Below are 19097 nucleotides of genomic sequence, written 5' to 3'. Positions count from 1 at the left end.
CTCAATACCTTCAACACTGCAATGTAACAATTCATCTACAGATGTTAACTGCAGGAGTTTCCCCTTATTCTTTAGAACCTCCAAAAGGCACTTGGTTTGCTTGTGCCATGGGATTAATGCCATGAAAGAGTCCCTTTATCCTCACTGAAATTTCTGAAACTTTTGAATTTTGATTACTTGTACATCCATTGCCTCATGTATTCTATTATCCTAGAGAGGGAGGCTAGGAACACCTGGGACTTCTACGTTGATCCAGGATGACCTGACACTGAAGAATGATAATAATAAGACAAAAATTATGGTTATATTATTTATATGGTGTTATCTCAGTGTACTAGAACTCCCTTATACAACTTCTACATCTCCCCTCATAGCTCACTCAGGACCAATCAGCTTAAAGGTTAGATGATAATACTCCTTCTAATAAGCCAAAATGTTATGCTGCTCCCCTGCTTGGCTTTTAAACTGTTGAACCCAGTTTTTCCTATAAAAAGCCTGCTTTCAGGACAGACAAAATTAGGCTTCTTTTTGTTGTCATGAATGTTCAGCCTTGTGGTGTGCATCCAAATAAACTATTGTTGCTTAATTGAGATTGATGTGCTTATGGTTTTTGTGGCGATTCCTGAACCCCAACACTAACCACTCATGCATCTTTCCTTCTTGATTCATTCTCTCTCTTAAGACTTCTCTCTTCTAAGAACTCCAAACTTTGATTGAAGCTGGTAGTTGTTGAAGAAGTAGAAAACAGATCTACTTAAAATAATATCATCAAATTTGGTTTCTCAACACTCCTTTTGCTTGCAGGATATTTGACCACATGTGACCCCCAAGATTGTGTTATTTACTGTAAAAGATGTTTCTAGTTGTGTGGCTAAGCCTTGCGATATACCCTTAATCTCTCTAGCTGGAATATAAACACACCCTTACTACAGACCTTTAATCCCCAACAGTAAAAGCAAATGAAGTTTGTAGAAAGAAACATCCATGTTTGAAAGTGATATCTAATTGAGTGGCCGACAAAGTGATGAATCAGAGAAAGATTTGACAGAATAAGATATGTACAACTCTCTTGAGAAGAGAGAGGAAAGCTACTTAAGGGATAGTACAAAGAAGAAAGGAGAAGAAATTTTACTGGGAGTTTTACAGAGACAGGTTAAAGAGAGAACACAGTTGAAGACAGAACAAACCAGAGAATGAGAAGGAGCCAGAAAGATTAGAACAGATTGCTAATATTAGTGTAAGGCCAAGAAGAACAATTCAGAAGCTAAGGGGTGCCAGATGAAATCGGTTAGTGTAAAGAGGATCCAGAACAGCTGAGTTGAATCATCCAGCTAGAACTCAGAAATAACTAGAAAGGGGTGAGTTTACTTAGTAGTAAGTCTCAGAGGCTGAAAGCATTCTACTTTTAGATTAGATTGTATGGAGGTTACAAGCTTCCAGGACTAGGCTTAAGTTAGCAGACTGAGGCAGTAAGCCTTCGGACAACAATTATTTCAGGAAAATAAAAAATGATTTTACATCTTTCTTTTGCTTCTAGTTCTTATGATAGGAACTGAGGATACTGTCAGTGAAAAGATGTGCTTTAGCCAAACATAAGGTTTGAAAAAAAAGTAATTATATTACTTATTTACTTATTTGTGTGTGTGCATATGTGTTAATGTGTGTTTCGTGTACACACAAACATATGTGGTTACTTCTTTGCTTTTACCATATTGGATGAAGTATTCAACTCAAGTCATAAAGTCATTACAACAGATACTCTTATTTATTAAGCTATGATGCCAGACTCTCAGCTGTTTATTTCTTAAAAGAAACATTTCATTAAGTTTTCAACCAGTTCAATGGGAAATTCAAAAATTTTTTGTTATGCACATTTTATGCTACCTAAACTGAAAGATTGATAGTGAAGGATTGGAAATGTCTGTGTCAATTTTTTTTATTCCATTTGTGTTCTAAACAACACTGGCTTGTATTGCAGAGATCTGAGTGGTAACTTTGTAATAGATCATAAAGATTGCTATGGCATAGTCCTTAGAGTTTCCAGTGGATTGTGGGCATCAATTAGAAACTTTTAGTTTACTGTTTGTATCTTTAATTACATAATAATAACATAATTTAAATAATTGATAACAATATATTATCTTTGGAAATATACTAACAAAACCAAATTGCATAAGAAACATGATCTTGTGTTGTTTTTGAACATATTCCTCATGAGAGTAACTACACAATATTGGGATATAATCCCTATGGTCTTTCATGAAAATAAAAATGCTACTTCATTTCTCATTTGGCATAGTAGAACACTTACAATGCCAACATCAAGAAGCAGCTTTTCTTCTAGGTAACCATCCTAGCCACAATATCCTGAAAAAGATCATTAAGTTTGAAAAGAAGATTCTATATGTTTTTTTCTGTGAGTCTTACTTGTATAATCATTAACATATTCTATTTAAGCTAAAATTAGACTATTATATAGGTGAATGCTAAATAAGAGGCTGAAATATACTTTCTATTGGATACTTAAAAAGAACATTGAGATGGTAGCAGAGGTCAGAAGATGAGAGTATAACACTTTTTTATTCAATTTTCTCTTTTGTAATTGAAACACTTTTATATGTCAACTGTAAAAAAGCTTGTGTGCATTACTTGGTAGTTGAGTTCTTAATTTGTATGTCTTTTTGTTCAAGTTTCTGTTAAAATAGAACAGCACCCACAACAGAAATGTGCATCAATTTAAATGGGTTGTCTCACAGGAGTTGTGAGGTCTCTGTTCTCTTGTTAGTACATTGATAGTGGGAGAGTTCTTTTTAGAGAGTAATTAACACTTGTGGCTGCTGACTGCGTCCTTCACAACTATGTGCATGCTCTCTTGTCTTCACAGATGTCTAACTCTGAGTTCATGAAGAATGGAAGCCTGTCCCTCTGCACTGAATTCACATTGGTGGCTTTTTCTTCTCTAGCAGAGCTGCAGCTTGTCCTCTTTTGTGTTTTCTTGGTTATCTACTTGTTTACATTAGGAGGAAACCTCACCATCATCTGTGTGATCTGGACCACCCCTTCCCTACACACTCCCATGTACTTCTTCCTGGTCAACCTCTCCTTTCTGGAGATGTGCTATATCAGCAGTGTGGTGCCTCAGATGCTGGTGCACCTGCTAGTGCAACTCAAGACCATAAGTGTGGGAGGCTGTGCAGCTCAGATGTATGTGTTCACCATCCTGGGGCTGACAGAATGCTGCCTTCTGGCAACCATGGCTTATGATCGCTTTGTGGCTATTTGTTACCCACTGCATTACACTTTGTGGATGGGCCCTTCTGTCTGTTTGAAGTTGGCCGCGGCATCTTGGATGACTGGAATCCTGGTAGAATCAGCCCAGACCACCTGGATTTTCACTCTGCCCTTTTGTGGAGCAGGAACAATTCAGCACTTTTTTTGTGACATCATGCCTGTGGTAAAATTAGCTTGTGTGGATACTTCCCAGAATGAAATTGTGCTATTTATTATTTCTCTTATCTTCATTATGAGTCCCTGTCTCTTCATTCTGTGCTCCTATGTCCGCATTATTTTAACCATCTTGAAAATGCCCTCAGCATCAGGTAGACACAAAGCTTTCTCCACCTGTTCTTCTCATATCCTGGTTGTTTCTCTTTTCTATGGCACTGCCTTGTTCACTTATCTCCAACCCAAGAGTTCACACACCCCAGACACAGACAAGGCTACTGCTCTCATGTACACTGTGGTCACCCCTGCTCTGAATCCTGTTATCTACACTTTGAGAAACAAGGAAGTGAAAGAAGCTTTTCGAAAGGTAACACAGAGGAAATTTCGTAGACAAATAGACTAGTTTAGTCTCAGCTGCTGAAAATTTTACCACTGTGCAGAGTTTCTCCAACTCCTCATGACTCCTTTATTATGTATTGTTATTGAAGTGTTGATAGTCTAATAACCAGAAGATTATTATGTTTGTTTTGTAGTTTTCAATGTGAATAACTAAAAAGTAACTCATTCATTCATTCATTCATTCTTTCAAGTTTTTTAATGGTATCGGAATTGAACTCAATTGAAGATAGTGTACTACTATCAAACTATATCTGGTCCTGTTATTTTCTTCTTACTTGAACTTTCAGATAAATCTTGAACTCACTCTGTATCCCAGTTAAGACTTGGATCCATGGTTTTCTCATCTCAGTATTAAAGATCTGGGATTAAAAACAGCACTAAATCTGGTTTACCCAAATTTATTCAAATTTTCAACTTCACATCAGTGTGTCATGGCAAAAAATTGTTAGAAAAATTTGTGTATTGTAAAGCATAATACAAAAATATATTTCCCTTTAGATCTACTAAGATATGGAGTACATTCCTCATGCCATAAAAATTTGTTTAAAACTGATCCTATGAGGTTGAGAAATCTCATCCCATCACTTGCTTACTCTTGACTATTTCAGGTTTATGAAAATAGTGAGGAATTCCTGTAAGTGTAAAACATTTGGATTCTAACTTTGGAAACGGTAAATTAAATTGGAGATAAATAAAAGCTATATTGTCAGTAAAAATAATTAGATATAAACTAATGTGAAATAATCGATATACCTGTATCTGTTATTTACAATATTCCTCCGGGCAGTGGTGGCACATGCCTTTAATCCCAGCACTTGGAAGGCAGAGGGAGGAGGATTTCTGAGTTTGAGGCCAGCCTAGTATACAGAGTGAGGTCCAGGACAGCCAGGGCTACACAGAGAAACTCTGTCTCGAAAAACCAAAAATTACAATATTCCACATCTAGAATTAGCTAAAACCCCAATCTATTGGGTATACCTGTGAGGTTTGTTTGTTTGTTTTAATTTAATTAGGGTAGAAAAACCCAGCTGAAATCCAGATCAATTGAGGTTGGAAGATGCACCTTTAATTACACGCTTTCTCATGGTATACTATATAAAAGACAACAAGAAAGAAGATTTTACTCTTTGCTTCTTTGCCTGACTCTCTTCCAAGTTCATTTCTTCACTGACCTTTGTGACTCTAGTTTCCAGATGAGAAATCCAGCCCTATAGACTGAGCAGTATTATATTCTTGACTTTCCTTTGGGAGACAGTTATTTTTGATAGGCTGGACCACAGCCTGTAAGACATTCTTATAAAACAAATATATGACCAGATGCAGAACACAAATTTAGACTCTCTCTGCATAATATCTGTTTGTGAGTCACTGCACCCTCTCCCATCTGTTGCTAGAGGAATCCTCTCTGATGATAGCTGGACAAGGTACCTATCTATGACTATAATAGAATATCATTAAGAATCATTTTTTTAAAAAAGAATCATTTCATTTGCTCTATTTTTCCTGTTGTGTTTGGCCTAGCCTAGGTGTCTGAGCTATCTAACCTCTGATTCCTGGCAATCCTGGAAGTATAGGGTATGGGCTCCCTCTATTGGTATAGGCCTCACTTTAAACGAAACATTGCTGGCCACTCCCACAAGTTCTGTATTATTTCCCCAGCACACCTTGCAGGCTGAACAGAATGTAAGTATAGGGTTTTGTGTCTGAGTTAGTGTCTAGGTTTTGCTTTCTGTAATCTGCAGATTACCTTTCACTATCAAAGAGGCTAGAAATTATGAGTGAAGGCTCAAAGTCTACACCTGTTCAACCTCTCTGATTAATGAGTTGTATGGAATCCTCAGAATCTATTCTATTTCTTCCTTTCAGGAAACCCATGCTTCCCCTTTATAACCTTCCCTTTCCCTATCCTCTATAGGTCTGTGGCTTGTAGTTAAGATTATCATTTACTTCTTTGTTCTAGCCTAAGATTTAGATTACTGCCTGAAATTACTTCTTTTTTTTTAACCTAATGTCAGATTCCCACCTGAAGCCCACTTCCTTGTCCTTGGCCAATGTCAGATTCCTTCCAAGCAGCCCCAAAGGCTCTCTGCCTGTTCCTTTTTTATTTCATAAACAAAAGTGAGTGTATCTTAGGTTGTTCTGACAAGAATGCCTTCCTTGCCCATCATGGAATATGCATTAGCAAAAACAATGCACTTCTATCTTAGGTTGCCAAGACTGTGCAGAATCTTACCTGTTCTTGGCTTGCCAGTCTGTTCAGTTAATAACTCTGTCTGGGGGTCTATTTTAAGTTTCAAGCCATGTACTTTGGCTGCCAATATGTTGATGTTGTTAAAGACAAGCTTTAACATGATGGGCAGGAATAAAAGTATTCCCAGGACAAAAAGGGCTAACATGATCAAGCTATATATACCATTCTTGAAACTTAACCATAATGGAAATATGGACCTTAGGTCATGGATAAATTTTTCAGCAGCATCTGCTGCATCAACGCTCATCAGGGCAACATTCGTTAAATTCATAATCTCACTATGCAAGGTTAAAATATCCAGAGAGGTGTAAGAATTATGCCAAATACCCTACAAGTATCTTTAAATGTTTTCCTAATTACAAAGAGATAATTTCAGTCAGGAATCTAAATCTTAGGTTAGAACAAAGAAATAGGCTTCAGACATGAAAATTACTTTGGGCTAGGACAGGGAAGTAGGCTTGGATATTTTGGTCATCTTGATAAGCCCTTAGAAATAGTGATCATGGGAGTGATCACAAATTTTGTTTATTGCCTTGCTTTCTCTTTTACTATTTGTGTTCAACATCTTGCTTGTTCTTTGACTATTTGCATCTATTGTATTTCTAGTTCCCCAAACTTAGAATTGACCTTAATACTGGCATGTAATTAAAATGATATTAAAGCAAAAAGAAAGAGAGGGGATAGGATGGGGGTTCGGGGAAAGGTGATGACAGTTGAAATGTAAATAAATACAATATCCAATAAAAATATGTTTAAAAAAGACTTTCATTTACTTACCAGCTATTATTCAGTTATATGTGAATACATATCATATTTGTCTTTCTGGGTTTGGGTTACCTTACTCAGAAGGATTTATTTTTCTACTTGCTGAATCCACGTGCCTGTAAATTTTATAATGTCATTTTCAATACTTGAGTAATATGCTATTGTATAAATCTACCACATTTTATTATTCATTCTTCAATTGATGTACAATATGTTGTTTCTAGTTTCTGGTTATTGTGAATAATGCAACAATGAACACAAGAGAGAAAGTGTCCTTGTAGTAGGGCAGAGCATCCTTTGGGTATAAACTCAAAATGGTATAACTGGATCTTGAGATAGATCAAACCAAATGATTTCAATAGTGGCTGTACAAGTTTGCACTCCCACCTACAATGGAGGTGTGTTCTTCATGCTTCACATCCTCACTAGCATGATTTATTGATTTTAACCATTCTGCCAAGTGTAAAATGAAATCTCAGAGTAGTTTTGATTTGTATTTTCCTGATGACTAATGGTGTTGAACATTTCTTTAGGCAATTCTCAGACATTTGAGATTCTTCTATTGAGAATTCTCTATTTTAAAAAATACAGTTTGTCTGGGAAGTACATTTGGATAACATGAAAAGTTCTAATTTCTGGGGAAATGTGGTTATTAATCTCAAAAATTCTCATGAGAATCTTAATTATCTCTTTAAGTTCCAATTTAGGAAATGAGCACATGAAAAGTCCCTAAGATTAAGATTGCTTTATTTCATATGGCAGTGTGGGCAGTATGTAGAAAATTAGTTAATGCATGGACCACATTACTACAATACAAATAGAACCTATATACAAACATCTCCCTGCAAAAAAATTGCTAAAAAATTGTCCACAAGATTGTCCTAGGAGGTGAGAAAAACACAACATATATTGGGGTTTAAAATCAGGTACATTCAGAGAAGAGTGCAATGTCTATGTTCATATCAGCAACATTTTAGTATAGGGATTCTGGCAACCGTGCCTGTATCTCTATCTCTTTAGTGTGTGTGTGTGTGTGTGTGTGTGTGTGTGTGTGTGTGTGTGTAGCCATCTAGTATAGGCTAAGGCTAGCAGGTAGCCTTCCTGGATATCATTTTTTGCATGATCTGTGATGGGTGAGCTCTATGAGGCTAAGTCCCAAAGACCTAATTTCAGGATTGCTTCTTGCATCTGATATTGGTATGCCTTTTCTGTCATTATTAAATTAATATAATAATCTCTGAGTATTAGGCTACCTTATTGAGTAGAGTTTCTGCAATCAACAGCTAAAGATGAACTTCATCAATTAATGCTGTTTAGATGAACTAATGATTCTATAGATTTTCTGATTTGATTTAAAAAAAAATCTTAGGAAGAAATTTTGCTCATCTTGATAAGCCTAAGAAATGGTTTTAGTTGCTTTGCTAGAAAGATGTAATATATATGTGTGTATGTAAGCATGCATGAATACCTTAGGAGTGTATGAGACAGGTGGTTAGGCCCAACAAAAATGTGAATGTGCTAATTTATAAATGAGAATGTGAATGAAAATGTAAATGTATATATGAATGTATATGTGTATATACATATTTGCCTATATAAAGCATTTTAATTCTTTTCCTTTCCTTCCATTATTGTTCACAAAGAGTTAACCAGCCTAGCCAGAGAGACTTCTGGGTGCCTGGACAGAGAAGAGAGCATAGCAAAAAATCTTTTACTTAATTCCCTGCTGCTAGGTAAGAGGTGTTAATCACCCAAGCCAGTGATTTTAACCATAGAACAATTAAGAATTTTTTTTACAACTTTTTAGAAGTTATCAACAAGCACTCAGTATAGTTAGAGAGCTGGAATACCAGAGACCATCAGGATTTAAGCTACCTCTATGTCCAACACTGTGTCCTGCTTCAAATCATTCTAGGCTGGGCTAGATCCCTGAATGTCTGTTTGTTTATATGTACATATGTAGGTATGCATACATGAATACTTTGGAGTTTACTGAGACAAATGATCAGGCCCAGCCTGAGTGTGTATTTATGAATGCATATGTGTCTGTGCAAATTTGCCCGATTAAAGGATCTTTTCTTTCTTTCCTCTCTGGTTCACAGTTAGCCATGCAGGCCAGTGAAGGACTTCTGACTGCAGCATGGCCAGAAAAGGGAGTTCTGGCAATAAATATTTTATCTAATCTCTTGCTGTTAAGCAAAAGGTGATGATAATTCCTCTAAAGCCATAGACTTCTGGCCTCAGTATGCCACAGTATGACTAAGAATCCAAGAGAGTAAATATTACTACCAAGCAAACTTTATACTTGCAAACCAAGTTTTGTCCCCCATGGATTCCCTGCCCTGCCTAATCCATTACCTTCCAGAGAGAACCACAGAACCTGCTAGGGACAGGCTTCCAGTGTGTATGCGTGCGTGTGTGTGTGTGTGTGTGTGTGTGTGTGTGTGTGATAAATGCTTGTACTTTTTAGACTTTTTACACAGTTACTAGGGATTTCTAAAGATAAAAACATTTGCAAAAATTAAAAAATATTTTCTATTCTGTATATACTTGTTAATACCTTTCCTCACAGTTCCCACCTTTTCTTCCCTTCTCTTCTCTGCCTGAAATTTTGTCTCACCATCAAGCCCAGAGTTTTAGGTATACTAGTCAAGTAGTCTGACACTGAGATGTATCTTCAATTTCTTAATTTTTCATTAAGTAAATGTTATCTAGAGTTTTAATATTACTATGACAGAAATACATGTCAACTAAAATATGAATCATGTGATTTAATGATACAATGTGCTTTATAATTTATCAAATAATCCTCCTCTTTTGCAGGTCATGTATTCATATTGCCAAATTCTACATAAGATGAACCATAAAAATGTAAGTTTTAGAAATACACAAAGAGAAGCTTAAAGATTTTAAAAATGTTACATGTGCTTTGCACACACACACACACACACACACACACACACACACACATATGGAAGAATATCTATCTATCTATCTATCTATCTATCTATGCCTTTAAATTTTTCCTCTTCAAATTCATTTTCCCATCTTTAAATATCTTATCACTCAAATAAACAAAAACAAAATAAAACAAAGCAAAGCACCAATGATCTTTTAAGATTCATCCAATCACTTACTCTCCAGAGGAAAACAGGAAAACAGCTAGGCAAACTCTAAGCTATTAGAGAGGCCAATGCTGGGTACCATCAGTGCCCAGACCCTGTCACTAACACTATATATACCTGTCTCAGTTTACCTTGTGGTATTGAAGCTGGGTTTTGACACATAAATGGGAAAATAAACATTGTTTGCAATTCAAAGAGCAGCTTTCTTTATAAGCAAGCTTGTTTGCAAGTGTGCTTCTTTCCTAAAATTGACCTTTTTGAAAATACAGCACATTTGGAAAGACATTATATAAGTATTGAAAAAACAGGTGAAAGGAAGACCTATAATTATCAGAGATCACATTATCTCCACAACGAACACAGAAAGCTAGAGGAGCATGAATAACCAGACTAATAATAATAAATTGGCTATAGGTTGAGAAAATAAAAGTGGATGAACTAAACAGTATTAAAAAAATGTGGGCTGGAGGAATGGTTCAGTAATTAAGAGCAATGACTCTTCTTCTAGAGGTCTCAGATTCAATTATCAGCATCCTCATGGTGGCACACAACCATCTATAACTGTAGTTCCATGGGATCCAATGGCCTCTTCTGGTATGTAGACATACATACAGACACAATATTACATGTATGTATGTATGTATGTATGTATGTATGTATATATGTATATATAATATATGTGTGTATGTTAATATAATACATATTTACATATCTATATGTTTATATAAATACATATTTATGTATAAGAATATATAAATATACATTTATATATTTAACATATTTAATGTATTTATATATTCACACATGTTTTTATTAATATGTTTATATAATATATTGTATTCTTTATTATATTTTTATTATATGTAATTGTATATAAGATATATAAATTATAAATATAAGTATATAACATATAGATATAAAATATAAATATACATATAAAATATAAAATGTTTATTTTAAAAAAAATGTAGTGAATTTCTTCATTGGTTAAATATAAGAAAAATATTTTTAACTCCTCATATTCCAAGCAGCAAGATAAAAATGATGAGCATTTAAGTATTATAGCAATCTATTAACAATAAATACTCTAGAAGCAATATTAAGAGTAGTAAAAGAAATATAGTGTATACACAAGCATACACATACAAAGGTCTATTTTTATAAAAAAGCACATTTGTATCATACAATTTGGCAATCCCTCAGGAAATGATGTTCTTGTATCTCAGTTACCCTGAGGATTATTCATTCATGTGAGATTTTCCTATAGAGCACTAGGAAATAAATCTTCCATTGTCTCATAAGTCAGTAAAATTTTATATGGTATTGTATGCCAAATCCAGCAAGTTAATAACACTTCTCACAGGTGAACTGTAGTCAACTGTAGATTAGAGGGTGATGTGATTTGATTTCATACCAAATGAGGTAAATTAGTTAGCAACAATACCTCTAAAAGGATATTTGTTCAATCATTGTATTCTGAAGTAGAATGAGGAGGAGATTGGATCATCAATGCTCTCATTACACAAGGATGATGAGCTGGGTTATGTGCAGAAAGCTTACTCAAATCTGCACATACAACTTACTGAAAAAGCTGCAGAACAGTCACAGGGTTAGTGCTTTTCCCATTTTTATTTTACTTGCAGATAGTAGTGAAATAATAATCAATACAAGCATTATCTAAAATGAAAGTCTGACTCTAAAAAATATTCTGTAACATTTCATCTAGTGAACATAATTGCATTTATTAGCTTGTGGTATTATAGTCTGTAGGTTATTTTTATCCACCATAAGAATACATTGTAATGTTATTGTTGAGGTAGGACAAATCAGTGGTTTGGTGTGAGGGAATTCCATTATATGATTGTGCTTTGCTGTCAACATGCAGTGTTATCATCAAGATGACCTATGTTTGTTTATACTATTGATTATCTTAAGTCCTTTTATATCCAAAGATTTTATTCTTCTAAAGACTATGACAATCTCATTGAAAAGGGATTTAATTTCCAATTTTATTTAGTTCTTTGTACTTTTATATGTTCTGCTTTCAGGAAATAATTTATGCATTAGAAGTTAAAAGGCTGGAAATATTTTCAATATCTTTAACAGAGAAGATATGATTTTACAGTGTCCATTTTAAATTGATTTGGCTAGTTTTTAGTAATAGAAAAAGCAACCAAGAGTTTTTTTTTTTCTTGAGTGTTTTACTGAACCTATTTTTTTTGGCACAAATTTAATAAAAATTTAACAAATATGCTTAAAACTAACTGCCCTGCAGTAAGAATTTATATAAAAGCAAATAGGAAAGAGTATTTACAGAAAAAAAATCAGCCCTGAAAATTAGATCATATTAGAAGAAAGTTTTGTAATTTAGATTTTAATAAAAAGATTTAAAGTTCATTCAAAAGTTTTTATGTTGCTGAATTTTCAAAGCTATAACTAGAAGGCTGTTGTTTTTATTTTGACCATTTGTTATAAACACAACCTTGAATATATTTTTATATTTAAAGTTATTTGTATCATTGTAGAACATTAAAATATTAATTTGCATATAGAATGATCAGTGGAGTCGGGATTTTATTTATTTAATTGCTAGTTGATCTGATATTTCAATATTATTATTTTGATATCTATATATCTAAAATTCATTTCAGCCATCAACCACAAACTGTGAGCTTAAAATTTTACATACTCTCTTCTTTTCCTCTAGATTGTCTCTTTTTTTGACTTAAAATATAATCATGTTCTTGTAATTCAAGTAATAAGCAGAGATAGGCATTAGTACCAGAAATATAATATATATAATATCTATATTATATATAGATATACAAATATATACATATATATTATATATTTATATACATTATATGTATATATATATACATTATATATACATATATATATTATATGTATATAATATAAATATATATATTTGTATATATATAATGTGTGTGTATGTATATATGTATATATATAATTTTCTCCACTTTATTATGTATACATTTGTAAATATAGTTTTGATATTTTAACTTTTTTCTTAATTAAAAGATATATTTATGGACTGCCATGCATTTTTCTTTTTCTTCACATTTTTTTACCATAACACAAAGGAATTTTAATATTTCTCTGCTTCCATTATATTTATTATGGCTCTTTGGTAAATTCTATTTGTTGTATTAATAAGAAGATCAACTAGCTCTACTCCCTGAATCATTATTAATGTAATTAATAATGAAATATACTGTGAAGGAAGTGGCACCTCAGGGAAGTGCTATCAAAAGAGGGGTTAGAAATATTCCAAAGAATACAATATTAAAATTATTTCCTGTGTGTTACTCTAAACTATCTGAAACATCATTTCATAAATCACAAAGTGAGTTATAAGTTGGGACAGAGGCTCTGTAGCCCTTTATTGCTTTAAATTGCTTAGAATGTACAAAACCCTGGGTGCAGAACCTTAGACAACATAACTGGTATATTGAGCATTCTGATTATTGACTTGATTTAGGTGTGTTTTGGTATGTATGTATTTTTTTAATGCCAAATTTAAATTGCTTCTACCAGGCAGTTTCATAATATTTAAATTCAAGTTTTATGAGTTTTCTAATTAAAGTACTAGAACTATACTTGTGGGATAAAATCTTTTTAGAATGTTTAAAATAAAGCAATAAACATCCAGAGATACAAAACATGTATTATCCAAAAGAATTCAACTGCAAAACAGAAGTAGATTAGAATATATTTGTTAAACATCACTTTTCTAATTATAACACACACACACACACACACACACACACACACACACACACACACAAATTATCACTCTTAGTTTTTACTGACAGATTTCTTCTTCCCATTCATACTTAATTTGAGCCAGATGACTGTAATGGGAAGCCTTTCAGGATAATAGTGTTTATTGTAGGTTTAGCTGATGACACAGCCTTGAAACTTGAGCTATTCACTACTTTGGGGTAATCACCATCACACTCACCATAGAAGAAGATGCTGCTTATTTTGTACTAAAATAGAAAAACTCATTGTTGTAGTAAAGCCTTCTTTGAGGTGTCCTATTCCATTACATGTATTTCTAAAATGGTAGTTATTGTGGCCAATATGAACAATCAATTAATTGGCAACTAACTTGAGATATTAAGAAAAACTGGGTGTACACAACAGCACAAGAATCTCAGAATTCAGAAAATCATGGTAATGTTGTGCAGGACATGTTCAAAGGGTGACTTGAATGTTGATTTCTGAAAATTTATTGCATTTATTAAACTTATGAATATAGAATTTTTATCACTGAGAATGAAGAAATATTTTTCCTATGTGTGATATTAATTTAATATTTTTTTGTAGATTTGCTAGGAAACAAGAGAAATGAAGAACCAGTCTGTGGAGATAGTGTTCATTTTGCTTGGACTCACAGGTGACCCTCATCTACAAATTCTGATTTTTCTGTTTCTGTTTTTCAATTATATCTTGAGCCTGATGGGGAACTTAGTGATCATCCTTCTCACCCTGCTGGATCCCCACCTCAAGACTCCAATGTATTTCTTCCTCCGGAATTTTTCTTTCTTAGAAATTGCATTCACTACAGTGTGCATTCCCAGGTTTCTCATGAGCATTCTCTTAGGAGAGAAAATGATTTTGTATAATGCTTGTGTGGCTCAGTTATTCTTCTTTTTTCTACTAGGGGCCACAGAGTTTTACCTCCTGGCTGCCATGTCCTATGACCGCTATGTAGCCATCTGCAGACCACTGCACTACTCCACCATCATGAATAGCAAAGTGTGTCACCTACTGGTCCTCAGTTCCTGGGTAACTGGATTCTTAGTCATCTTCCCCCCTTTGCTCTTGGGACTCAAACTAGATTTCTGTGCTTCCAAAACTGTTGATCACTTCTTTTGTGACACTTCTGTCCTGCAGCTGTCTTGCACAGACACACGGTTAATAGAATTGATGGCTTTTGCCTTAGCTATAATGACACTTATCATCACCTTGATCTTAGTGATTCTCTCCTACACACTCATCATCAAAACAATCCTAAAGTTCCCTTCACCTCAACAACGAAGAAAGGCCTTTTCCACCTGCTCTTCACACATGGTTGTTGTCTCCATTACCTATGGAAGTTGTATCTTCATGTACGTAAAAACATCAGCCAAGGAGAGGGTGACTTTAAATAAAGGTATAGCTGTGCTTAACACCTCTGTGGCCCCTTTGCTAAACCCTTTCATTTATACCCTAAGGAACCAGCAGGTGAAGGAAGCTTTCAAAAATGTGTTTCATAGATTTTGTTCTTTTAGAAACCATGAGACAAGATTTAGATATAAATAATATGTTGTTGAAACACAAACTACTCTCAAATGTATTGTTTAGGATCTAAAGCAAATCATCTATTGAATGTATTAGTCACTTGTTTGCTAAGCCTTTGTGAGTGTTTCTCTGTTTTTCTTTTTGTACATCTTTCTAAATGAGAGGTAAAAGTGCTTTCTCAAAACCACAATCTTAAATTATATGTTTATGCATATGTTTACAGAGAATTGTCATAAATTCCTATATACCAAATGTTTGTTCAATCTAAACTTGCTAGACTTATCAAGTTAATTAAGCTATTTTACATGGCTTATTTATGCAAAACAGAATATGATTATAATGTAACATAATTGGATTGTTGTAGCAGGTAAAAATCTAGGAATTTAAAAGGTAATTAAAAAAGAAAACACTACTTCCAGTGGACACTGAAAAATGAGCAAGGAAAACACATAAGAGTCCTATGATAAGTGACATAAAATACGCCATATAATTGGAAAATTGTTGTAAAAAATTATCCTGCAAAAGTATGCTGAGAATATAGTTTAATTTGATGAGTTTTGCTTAAAATGATTAAACTTGGAGTTTTGTACTATTTTATTGGTTTATAATTTGTAAATGTTGAAGGTGATTATAACCCAAGAAAGACATTCTAATTGTTCTTTATTTGTACCTTAGTTTGGAGATTTTTCTTTTTATTAAACTAAAATCAGCAGATAAAATGTCTATCAATTCTGATTATGTCAATTTTCGCAAATTTAATCATTTATTTTAAAACACAACTGCAAAACAATTTTAAACCTATGTACTGGACAAGTGTCCATACCTGAGTCCCTAGAGGACCCCACAACAAATTGTTCCTTCTAATTATTCTAGTCACTGTGTACAAATACCCATATCCATCTAAGGACCTTTGGTAATTGCACATTAGTCTCATTTTTCTGGACTCAAAGGAAAGGAAAGGAGAAGAGAAAAGAGGAAAGGAGGGGAGAGGAGGGGAGGGGAGGAGAGGAGAGGGGAGGGAAGGGAAGGGAAGACAAAGTACATTTGGTAGTGTATGTCTGCTCTTTGCCTTTTCCAATTTACATGGTTCAGTTTTCCATGCTTCTCCATAAATCTGTTCAGACCTTCTGTAGCAGTATGACCACTTGTTCTTATCATAGTAAACTTTCCTCCCTTTGTTTCAATAGTTTGCCAATTTTATTCCCTGAGCAACCAACCCAAAAGGATGAATCATTTACTTCAGTTTAAGTGAAAATATGAAGAACAAACTCTATTTCATAAAAGCTTCTGTTTTACCAGTGTGCCATGAAATGAATAAATCCCCTAAAGAAAACCAGGAAAACTTGCACACACACACGCGTGCACACACACACACACACACACACACACACACACAGAGAGAGAGAGAGAGAGAGAGAGAGAGAGAGAGAGAGAGAGAGAGAGAAAGAGAGAGAGAGAGAGAGAGAGATGTAAGAAAAAATAAAACTGATCAAAAACTGAAATTGGAAATAGAATTAATAAAAAAAACTAATTTTCCTCTATTGAGGGGATTCTGGAAGTGAAAATTTTAGGAATTTGAACAGAAACTACAGAGGCAAGCTTTACCAACAGAATGCGAGTGATGGAAGAGAAAACTTCAAGTATTGAAGACATGGTAAAAGAAATAAATGCATTGGTCAAATGTTGAGGTTTGGTCTTTTGCTGTGTATTGTAATGCTACATACAAGCCTCCAAGGCCTGGTTGTCCCTAAGGACAAGAGAATCTGCAAGTGCAATCACTTTGTTCCTTAATTTAATACTATTGGTTAAATAAAGATACAGGCAACCAGCTGCTTGGAAGAAGAGACATAGGTGAGGCTTGGGGTTCCTGGGCTTGAGATAAGACGAAAGAGCACAAAGAGACTAAGGAGGGTAGATAGAGGAGAGATGCCATGGGTTAGGTGAGTTATGAAAAGATGGCCATGAGGGTTGGCCAGTTGGAAATAAGAGATGCCCAAATGGATCATGGCAAATTATAAACAGGGGTTATTGATTTCAGAGTCAAATAGCTTAGAGGGTATATATCTGCCCAGCTTTAGTGCTGATTAAGACTTATTATAAATATAAAGGTTGTGTGGGTTTTTTTTTTTTTTTAAATCTGGGAACTGAATGACCAAAGCCTGGATTAAAAGCCCTTGATTGAGATTAAATATTTTCTACAATAGTCAAAGAAAATGCTAAATTTAAAAACTTCTGACACAAAATGTCCAGGAATTCTAGGACACTATGAAAAGACCAAATCTAAGAATAATAGGTGTAGAGGAAGGCAAAGAAACCCAGCTCAAAGGCCCAAAAAATGTTTTCAAAAAAATCATAGAAGAATTTTTCCTAACCTAAAGAGGGTATAAGAAACATACAGAATGCAAAATATATTGGACCACTACAGAAAATCCCCTTATCAATAAATAAACACTAAACATACAAAACAAAGAGATACTAAAAGTTGCAAAAGAAAAAGCCCAAGTAACATGTAATGGCAGAACTGTTAGAATAACATCTAACTTCTTCATAGAGATGCTAAAAACCAGCAGGGCTTAGACAGATGTAATGCAGATGCTGAGTGACGGCATAGTCTAGCCCAGACTACTATGTCCAGCAAAACTTCCAATTACTGTAGATGGAAAAAGTAAGATACTTCATGATAAGGTCAAATGTAAAAAGTATCTATCTACAAATTCAGCCCCACAAGGTTCTCGAAGGAAAATTCAAACCTAAGAAAAGGTTAACTACACCTCTCATAATTATTTATTTATTTATTTATTTATTTATCCAGTTACATCCCAATATCAGACTCCTCTCTCCTCCCACTACTCCCTCACACTGATTTCTCCCTCATTCCCCTCCCCTTCTCCTCTGAGAATGGGAAGCCCTCCTTGGTCCATCAGTGTGTCCTGTCTTACCTTCCCCTAACCACAGGTGCATCTTCTTCCACTGAGGCTAGACTAGGCAGCCCAGATAGGGGAACAGAATCAACAGGCAGGCCACAGATTCAGGGACAGCACCCACTTCAGTTGTTGGGGACTTGAATGAAGACCAAGCCGTACTTTTGCTGCATATGCGCAGGGAGTCTAGGTCCAGTCCAAGCTTGTTTTTTGGTTGGTGGTTCAGTTTCTAGGTGCCCCAAGGATTCAGGTTAGTTGAGTGTGTTTGTCTTTCTGTGGAGTTTTTGTCTTTTTTGGGTCCCTCAGTCATTCCCCCAAACTTCCACAAAACTTACTGAGTTCCATCTAATGTTTGGCTCTGAGTCTCTGTATGTTTCCATTGGCTGCTGGGTGAAGCCTCTCAGAGGACAGTTACACTAGGATCGTCTCTGGAAGCATAATAAAGTATCATTAGTAGTGCCAGGGATTGGTTCTTGCCCAGGAAATGGGTATCTATTTTGGCCAGTCATTGGTTGACCTTTCCCTCCATCTCTGCTCTATCTTTGTTTCCGCACATATTTTAGGCAGGACACATTTTGGGTCAAACGTTCTATGAGTTAGCTACTGCCCTTATCCCTCCTCTAAGAATCCTGTCTGGCTACAGGAAGTAGCTACTTCAGGATCCATATCCTCCACTGTTAGGAGTCTAGGCTATAATCCCTCCATAACAACCTGGGACATCCTACTGTGCTGTCCCAATATTTGGAGTACCCGTAAGATTCTGTTCACCCATCACCAATTTCTGTTCTCTCTTTTCTGCTCTCCCATCCTGCTCTTCTCCCCATCACCTCCCCCACCCAGTTCCCTCTTTCCCTCCCTTCACCTCCAATATCTGTTTTA

At 34.8% G+C, this 19097-nt stretch overlaps 2 protein-coding genes across 8 annotated transcripts; both read left to right on the top strand.

Moving 5' to 3' along the window:
- Nucleotides 1-2299: 2299 nt before the first annotated feature.
- Nucleotides 2300-6862, top strand: LOC143436446 (olfactory receptor 10A4-like). 2 transcript variants are annotated; one of them, XM_076920827.1, is made up of 2 exons: nucleotides 2300-2416; nucleotides 2885-6862. In XM_076920827.1, exons 1-2 carry the CDS (start codon nucleotides 2405-2407, stop codon nucleotides 3845-3847), a joined length of 975 nt encoding a protein of 324 aa, XP_076776942.1. In that variant the 5' UTR covers nucleotides 2300-2404; the 3' UTR covers nucleotides 3848-6862. The 2 variants fall into 2 exon arrangements, with proteins under 2 accessions (XP_076776942.1, XP_076776943.1); XM_076920828.1 differs by having other exon boundaries at nucleotides 2303-2344.
- Nucleotides 6863-11280: 4418 nt separating this feature from the next.
- Nucleotides 11281-16016, top strand: LOC143436445 (olfactory receptor 6C6-like). 6 transcript variants are annotated; one of them, XM_076920825.1, is made up of 3 exons: nucleotides 11281-11406; nucleotides 14341-14410; nucleotides 14678-16016. In XM_076920825.1, the coding sequence occupies exons 2-3, from the start codon at nucleotides 14362-14364 to the stop codon at nucleotides 15316-15318; spliced, it is 690 nt and encodes a 229-aa protein (XP_076776940.1). In that variant the 5' UTR covers nucleotides 11281-11406; nucleotides 14341-14361; the 3' UTR covers nucleotides 15319-16016. The 6 variants fall into 6 exon arrangements, with proteins under 6 accessions (XP_076776940.1, XP_076776937.1, XP_076776939.1 ...); XM_076920824.1 differs by having other exon boundaries at nucleotides 11291-11593; XM_076920826.1 differs by having other exon boundaries at nucleotides 11327-11347.
- Nucleotides 16017-19097: the final 3081 nt, after the last annotated feature.

The sequence above is a fragment of the Arvicanthis niloticus genome, chromosome 22 (assembly GCF_011762505.2).
Source record: "Arvicanthis niloticus isolate mArvNil1 chromosome 22, mArvNil1.pat.X, whole genome shotgun sequence".
NCBI classification, from domain to species: Eukaryota; Metazoa; Chordata; class Mammalia; order Rodentia; family Muridae; genus Arvicanthis; species Arvicanthis niloticus.
The sequence above is the reverse complement of the archived record's forward strand: the minus strand, read 5'-3'. Positions and strand labels throughout refer to the sequence as shown.

Coding starts and splice junctions, on each gene's coding strand:
- LOC143436445 (XM_076920822.1), top strand. CDS start 14,362: ATGAAGAACCAGTCTGTGGAGATAGTGTTCATTTTGCTTGGACTCACA.